The sequence below is a fragment of the Spea bombifrons genome, chromosome 3 (assembly GCF_027358695.1).
Source record: "Spea bombifrons isolate aSpeBom1 chromosome 3, aSpeBom1.2.pri, whole genome shotgun sequence".
NCBI lineage: Eukaryota > Metazoa > Chordata > Amphibia > Anura > Pelobatidae > Spea > Spea bombifrons.
In genome coordinates, this window is record NC_071089.1 from 107,130,835 (window position 1) to 107,139,485 (window position 8,651).

The following is an 8,651-nucleotide window of genomic DNA, read 5'->3' on the forward strand; positions in this document are numbered from 1 at the left end:
ATTTTTGTGTGGGACAGCGGGATTCTGCATTTTTACTCTGTAGACATAGAGGCATCTCTGCTGTAACATTTCACACCTTGCAGAGGGCCCTGGTTGGAGTCCCAGCTTCAAATGACAAATTTATCATATAAGACTTTTTGGCACCACATGCCTATACAATCGAATTAACCCCTCTCATGCTGAAATTGGCCATACCATCTCTACCAGGTAGCAAGTCCATGCATGCATTTTACAAGTTGGCGGGACAGCGGCCTCCATGGATTGGACTTGTTTGTCCAGCACATCCCACAGATGAGATCTGGGGAATTTGGAGGCCAAGTGAACACCTTTAACTCGTCGTCGTGTTATGAAGAGAGAGACTAAAAAAGTTATATACACTGGAAAAACGGCGCTTTAGAGGGGATATGATAACATCATATAAATATATGCAGGGCCAATATAAAGAGCTCTTCAGTGACCTGTTCTTTAACAGAAATGTACAAAGAACAAGAGGTCACCCTCTGAGACTGGAAGAGCAGAGATTTCATAGACAAAGGAAGGGATTCTTTACAGTAAGGATAATAAAGGTGTGGAATTCACTGCCTAGGGAGGTGGTATTATCCAATACATTAGATACCTTAAAAACGGGTCTATATATTTTTTAGAAAGGCATGACATACAGGGATATAAATAGAATTAATATTTCAGAGCTTCTTGATCCAAGGAGAAATCCTATTGCCTTTTGGATCCAAGAAGGAATTTTTTCCCCTGATGGCAGAATTTGAAGTAGCTTAATTAGGGCTTTTTGCCTTCTTTTGGATCAAGAGTAGGAAGGTTTTCAACCTTATGTACTATCTAACTGTGTTCCTCAAACCATTCCTGAACCATTTCTGCTTTGTGGCAGGGCGCATTATATTGCTGAAAGAGGCCAATGTCATCAGGGAATATCACAGCAATGCTTAGATAGGTGCTACTAATCTTGAAAATAGCCTTAAATAACAGAATTAAAGTTTTACGTTTATCATAGCTTTAAATAACTAAACCTGTATGTTTTTGAATATCATATTTGTGTGCGATGTTGTATTTGTAAACTCATACTGTCCTGTCTTCAATGTTGCTGGCAGACTTGTTTTTTTTTTTTTTTTTTTTAAATATAGGCATCAAGTCTCTCTTTTAAGCATTTGTGCAACCCCTGCCCTGGAGCACTGCCAGACCTTCTGAATATGGGAAGCTTCCATGCAGTGAAGTGCTCTGAGTACCGTCACCCCTTCTACCCAGTCACAACCAGTCTGTGTCATCAATGAAAGTGGCAGAACCAGATGACTTTGCTTGTTCCAAAGAGTGTAGAATAAAATTTTTTTGCTGCCTACTGTTCCCCAGCGCCAAGCTGGTCCAGTCTCACCCCCACGTGTGTGTTATGGTTCCAATTTTAACAAAAACATTTACAAGAAAAAAAATATAATACATAATTTAATTTTGAAGGCACCAGAAATGTTCAGAGAATTCCTGTTGAAATGCAAACTCCAGTGAAATTCCTTTTCTTTACACAAAGCGTCACAATATGCTACCCGTACATAACGCTAGCTGCACTGTCTAGCACGCTAACCAAATAAACATCTGTAATTTTATTCTTTCCTCTAAACATTTATTCATGTAAAAATCACAACATAAACTACTGAAGCTTTTACTGGTTCGGTGGAACCAACTCATCAGTGGCTGCTTTTTACGTAAAATGGCAATTCCAAGCATGGGCGTCACATGTTGAAACATGAATTTTTGGGTGGAAAGCCCGATTTGTAATTTTAACCTTCCTGTAACATTTACATGTGCTGTAGCTTTGCCCTAAATTTGCACTAAGAACAAAGATACATCAAAATACACATTTTTCTGTTATTATATGTTCTGATTAAATGGTTTGTTGCAAACCCATCACAAAATAATCAGGTTCTTAGGTCTCTTTGTAAACCCAAATGATCAATTCCCATATGGGGAAAAAAACAAGACTATTTAGTAAATAGATCCATGATCTATTTTACTAAACAATCATCCACGGTTATGAAACATCACGGAAAAAAACAAACCCTTTTATCATTAAGATTTTTCTTTTCCTAAAGCATATACCGACCATTGTAGAGCTTTCTTTGTTTGAATACTCAGACAGGCTTCTTTTACAGTTGTTTGAAGGTATATTATATATAGCAAATTTAAAACAAGCAGATACAATAAACCAGGGTAAGTATTGGGTTGAAAATGTTCAGCCAATGCTTTGTATGGTTCAGAATGTCTTGAGGGGCTTCTTAAGAAGCTATTCAATGATGGGCGACTTCTGAGCACCTTCTCTAGCAAGTCTGTCGGCAGCTTCATTTCCTTGAAATCCAGCGTGGCCAGGTATATGCATCTAAAACAGGAGAACAAATTAGATGAATTACTGTGCTGCTGGATAATACCAGGGACGTCTTCCAAAGGCCCATTTTAACACCTGGAGATAAAGCAAATGAGTCAGACACTGAAAAAAAAGTATCGATTGTTTTTAGTAATAGAAGTATTTTTGGTTATTCAGATTTATATCTTTAATCACAGAACACACTGCCAATAGCACTTTGTTTAAATCTTCCCGATCCCGTTGATAAAGCTAAAACAGGAATCCACCTATCTGCCCAAGTAGGAAGCAACATTTCTCATGCTAGATGTGCAACGTCTCTTAGCACTAAAGATGGTTAACAACCCCACAGTTGCTCCGTCAAGCTATTATCGCAAGTTTTATGGCAGACAACTGGATTAACGCCTGGTGCAGCAGCAAGACAATGGCCCTGGTGCATAGCAGGATGGGAAATTAAATTTGTAATATGCTAAAGTGAAAACAATATAATAAATGTCATTAATCATAGATAGATAAATATGGAAACCACAAAAACGGCTAACAATTTAAGGTATTATTTTATATAGCTCCTTCATATTCCACAGCACTGTACAATGGGTAGACAGGACATAAGTAATGCATAACATAACAATTTGACCGCCCTGCTCAGAGGTGAACAGATGTTTAAATACTGGGTACCTGCAACCTTTGGGTGAATGGGATTGTGAATTTTTGATCGTTACAGCAGAGTGTTGTGTATATACACGCATGTGAACACACAGATTTATCACATGCTCACCCATTTAATATCCATGCCTTCTCTTAGTCTGTCAAGCCTTTCAAAGTCTTCCCTGTTTATAACATTTTGGCCTGTGCTCAGCTTCCATCCATTGGTCTTCCACGAATGGATCCATTTAGTGATCCCTAAATAAAAAAGTTTCATCAAATAAAATGTACCTATGATACAGCATGTACTATATTTTAAATTAACCAACATAATGGAATGCAAGGACAGAGCTGAGATTTTGGGATCACTGTAGCTGAATAAATCACAGTTAATGGGTGAAAAGAACAATTGCTGCCAATTTTAATTAGCATCACATTCAATCCACTATATGCCCTTTAACACCTATGACAGGTGCGCGGTCCTAGATTTCTCGCTGCTGATCGCTTAAGCTAAATGCCAAATGCCACCTTAAGTAATCAGTCACAAGACATTTCAGATCATGGAGGCAGAAAGAACATTTTGTAGCCTGGCTATAATTTCTGGATCTGGTAAGCGTTTTCTTTTTGATTTGTCCCGTTTCGGTAGAATGCATGTTTAAGTTCTCGCAGAGGGTTGGAGTTACTCACAGTGCTTTTATTTGTGTAGTAGAGGTGACCGGGCAGGCTTAAATTAAGTAACTACTCACAATGCTCTAGCACTCTATAGATTAACAAAACATAATATGGTTTTCTGGATCTTAATGTGCAGAAGACATCATCACAGCAAGTAAGGAACAGAAGGTCCACACAATGATTACCAACAAGAGGACTGACCTGATAGCATTTTTTTTATAAATAAAAACGCATGAAGATAAAAGGCAGCTCTTACCATTTATAGTAAACATACTGTCTGTATAAAGAACAAGTTTTGTGATATTTTGGGCTTTTGCTTGTTCTATCGCTTTGCAAGCCGCCTGGAAAACAAAAGGAAATGGCAATCCATATATCTGATATTTTATTTCATGTTTGGTTTGCAAGCTGCCTGGAGAACAAAAGGAAAGGGTAATCCATATATCCGATATTTTATTTCATGTTTCATGTCTAACGCCGGGCATCTCAATAGCCCCTGTTCAGCATCAGAAGAAACTCAAAGATACCTGTATTTCAGCTCTTTGGTTTGTCTGCCTCCCTTCAAGCCTTTCGGACACATTTCTGTTAAACAGAGAAAGTAATTAGCAGCTCTCAACACTGCTGCATTGTTTGCAGAATAGTTCTGACCAAAATGCTGCCATAAACAAAGCAGATGATAGAAGCCCATCAAAAATCCAAGGGAAAAAGGCCAACGCAATATATATTACACAGTTTAGAACTAGCCCAGGGGTTTTTGATTTGTGTAGTACACGTAACACACAAGAGCAGGACTTCTTGTCTATAAATTTGGTTTTTTTTTTTTTTGCACATTTATTAAAGTTCAGAGAACACATGCTGTTAATCTGATTTTTTTTTTAACCCCACACAAGATAGAAGTTATGATGAATAAACACATTCCAAAAGTACTTGTGACTCAAAGGGTAACTGCAGATTTTGACAGTCCGTGTTAATTACAAGACTTACAGCGCGTGGTTTGGTCCCCAGTAGACACCAATGCCAGCCCTTGCTCTTAATCGTCCATTCCGGGAACAGCAGCCATCAGTGTACACAACAGTGGAGTCCCCTGCGGGGAAATACAGAAGGATGCAAAGAAAACAGGGTTTAATCGGTTTATTAATGAGGAGAAAAACACAGCCTGACAAGACTAATGACTAAGATCCAGTGTTAAAACAGTGGCAACAGGACAAACAAAAATTAAATCTAAGACAATATGAGACTTTATGTAAAATGTGCCATGGTGGCATTTGTGCCACATTTTGCTCACGGGTATAAGAACTCCATGTCTCATTCATACAAACGCAAAAAGTTTTTTTTCAGCTCAGATTGATTTCCTAATTTTGCCCCATTTTGGGAAGGAAGCACTTCTTAGTGTTAAAAAAAAAAAAAACAACTTTCAAGTCTTATCTCAGACAAACAGTGGGCGGTCTTCATGCTAGAAGCATCTAAAGAAAGGGACCTTATGATCAACTTAGATGTTTGGTTCAACCTGTCACCAAAAAACCATTTACGAGACCGCAAAAATAGTTGTCACATTTCACTAGCAGTACACACATACAGCCAACAATACAATAGGTGATTAAACACCATGGAGGCATCTAAAACATGCAATCTGGATATCCACATGCCACAGTCTATATGAAATCTTAACTGATAACAAAAATACAAAAGGCACTACAGAGGGATCGCCCTCTGGGTAAGTGAAAGTGTCACTTACCCATGCAGTTAAAAGCTGTGTTGTCCAACGATGGCAAGGAGCAAATATCAATGAGTTTGGCGCGTTTGGCTGGTTGCGCCGGTCCTGAGGAGCTTTGAGGAGGATAAAGAGCTCTCTTTGCACGGTATGATGGCTTTGCTTGATATTTTGATGGCTTAGGTGGAGAGCTCTGCGTTGCACTTACATCTAGAATGAAGAAAAATATCAAATATATGCTCTATATTAACTTCACACATTTGGGCGTTGTGCCAGCAGTATGTCAGACACCAGGGAGGGATCAATGTGCTGGGCCAGACTTGCCCAAAACATCAGGAAAATGCGCAAGGATACACATAATAAGCAGAATCCTTTACAAGTGGAGTTTGTAAACACCATCTCACACAGCTACTGCATAGTAACAGCTATCATTAAAAGATATAAGAGCAGACCAATCAGGAATTTATAAGCTTACATTTGCATTGACCCCAACCTGCCAACTGTGCATATTGCCAGTTCCCAAAGGAAGATTCCTGACACAAAATATTCACCCATTTTTACCAGATGGGGTGATATTTATGTAGCTTTACAGGCTACCTAACCGCATTCACAAGTAAAACTTTAGTGTTGCCTCATGATATCCTTATTTGTTTTGTATACATACTTTACTTTAAAACTTCTTATCAAATAATGTTACACTATCCCAAGGACCCAGGGGAGGGGAAAATCATGGATTAGATACTGCCTTACCTTGTGCGCTCTGCGACGGACCTTCCTGGGTGTCCCTCACAAATTCCCAGGCTTCATTCTCTGTAGCAAATTTTTTGTATCTGGCCAAAGGGAAGCGATCTACTTGCGCCTTACATTCATCCCTGAAGTAGCCAAAATACAAAATGTTATCCTAGCCATCTTTTAATGGAAAAAATGAAAGGAGCAGAATACATGAGTTGTTTCTTGGTGTAGTTTTTACCATGTGTTGTAGACACCAGGATTGCGCCCTCTTCTCACAGCATAAAACATTTTGGAGAGGGAATTATGCACGTCGCCCACAGCTGTACACAGGAAACGGGCACAAGAGAAGGCAGCCGTAGGAATCTTGAACATATCCCATATGCAGAAGCAGACGGCGCCGGCCAGACTAACGCGCTCACCAGATACAGGACATCCTGCAAAACACAAGAGTTAATACAGGGTAATCAGCTGTTCAGCAATCCAAGCGTCTGCAGAGACACACAAATAACACACCTGCGTAGATAGGACTACATCACCTCAAGCAATTATACATCGTACGGGGCCAGCCTAGCCCTTCTTGCTGTTGAAACCGGCTCGTGTTGGTCTTTCTTGATGAAATTGAAAGCACAATGTAAGCGCCGGTCACCGTTTCTATTTAACGCATACCGGGTGGGTCACTGAAAACACCAAATGGAAACAAAGGTCATAAATAAAAGATGTAATAATCTGGCAGCCCAGAAATGTTGATGACATTAATGTTAACACGCTTTTCATGGCGCGGCCTGTGGTGTGTTCGGACCTCATCACAAGCCCAGTACTGCTGAACGCCCTATAACATTATGCCAAAGGCAAACCTGGCTAGCAAGAGTCACATTGACTAGTCCACCCCCCATCCGTGTGTGACAAGGATATTACTCCACGCTTTTTGCCTCTTTACTAGGCGGGGGGGGGTATACACAATCACACAGTAAATGCGATTAATAATCTATAACCGTTAAATTACCCGCAAACCGGACAGTAATGTGTCACACCGCACATCCCCTCTAAGCATGAAAACGAAACTAACCCAGCCTACGACACTTTCTATTGGCTGCGACTAGCGCCAGCACTACACGATTGGACAATACACGTTTCTAATCCCTGCAATCAGGAGGCGGGCTACGGCGCGGGGAGAGGGACAGAACGCCTGCTTACACTTGCGGTTTACGGCTTCGCTACTTACAGGTCCGGGTTGGTGACGGTCAGAAACCGCTTGTGTTTGTGGATAAAGCTGTAGCCTCAGAAGCGTATGATATGTTTCTGCCGCCATTCCACACGATGTGACGCAGCTCAGATTACGTTTACATTACAATTATTAGAGGAGCTTTAGTCTGAAGTGAAACGGGCTGTTTCTGCTCAAGGACCGCTGAGAAAAAACAAGAGTTTGCCGGGAAAGAGCGATTCTTTCCGTGTGAAACGGTCTCCTTAAAACGCTTTATACTACTATATAAAAAACGGCTTGGAGCAGCGGAGGCTTCCAGTTGTTGTACTATGACTCTCATCACTCTCACACACTTGGTGGCTTCTAGTTACTGCTGTATTTGTGCTAATTCTGACAGGACTTAACCCCTTAAAGGCAAAGTCTTTTACATTGTCACTTTTGTAGTTCTCTATGCTACATAAATAAGTTCTTATAGACTAAAATTAAGCAAGCAATAAATAAATATTTTAAAGCCCACTTTATATACAATTGGCTTTTCTCTGATTGGTTCAGGCAACTTCAGGACTTTTTTTCTTTGTTAATCCAGAATTTCGCTCTTTTACATGCAGTTTATCGAACGAAATAACATATTTCCAGGATGTAGAAGATGCGCCAACTGGATTGGATGAAACATTTTGGGAAAAAATATTGAGTTAAATCAAGAACAGAAAATGCATTACATACAATGCAAACAGCTTAAAGTGACACTCCAGCCATCACAGACACTTTTGTGCATATGATGGCTGCGGGGTCACTTTAAAGGGTCATGTCTGTGGCCTTACCCCAAGTGGAGTCTTCATAAATATGACCATAACATATTTAATTTGAACCCCTCATATCCTGCTGTTACCCCTGTTTTCCACCTGGTATGTCTTTATCCTGCATGTTTCCACACCCTGCTGCTCTCAAAGGGTTACATTTGGTGCCCTCTAGTCTAGCTTAATTGCATTTGTTAGCCAAGGTGTAAAACATCTGCCTCCTGCATGCATTACCTTATCTGACCACTTGTGAGGCTGCGCTATAAATTTCCAGGCCTCACTTGGAAACATAGCTGCTGTGGCCTTACCCCCCTCCCTCCATAAATGTGCAGTTAGGAGCTAAATTAGAGGGAAACAACGTACCACTGCAGAAAGCAGGATTTTACCCACGGCGCACCCCTCCTGTGGAATTCCCGTCCCCGTTCTGTTCAGACTTTGTGCCTCATACGCAACTTTCAAAACCTCTCTGAAAACCCACCTGTTCAGGGAAGCGTACAACATTCCTTCCCAGTACTCCCAACCATCATCCTAATCGAG

At 40.4% G+C, this 8,651-nt stretch overlaps 1 protein-coding gene across 1 annotated transcript; it reads right to left on the reverse strand.

The window, feature by feature from the left end:
• Positions 1–1,874: 1,874 nt before the first annotated feature.
• LOC128483626 (ribonuclease H1-like) lies at positions 1,875–7,202 on the reverse strand. The gene is made up of 9 exons (XM_053459877.1): positions 7,120–7,202; positions 6,355–6,550; positions 6,135–6,256; positions 5,409–5,594; positions 4,658–4,757; positions 4,201–4,255; positions 3,933–4,017; positions 3,138–3,262; positions 1,875–2,377 (listed from the first exon to the last, which is right to left on the reverse strand). The coding sequence occupies exons 2-9, from the start codon at positions 6,486–6,488 to the stop codon at positions 2,285–2,287; spliced, it is 900 nt and encodes a 299-aa protein (XP_053315852.1). The 5' UTR covers positions 6,489–6,550; positions 7,120–7,202; the 3' UTR covers positions 1,875–2,284.
• Between the last annotated feature and the right edge of the window lie 1,449 nt (positions 7,203–8,651).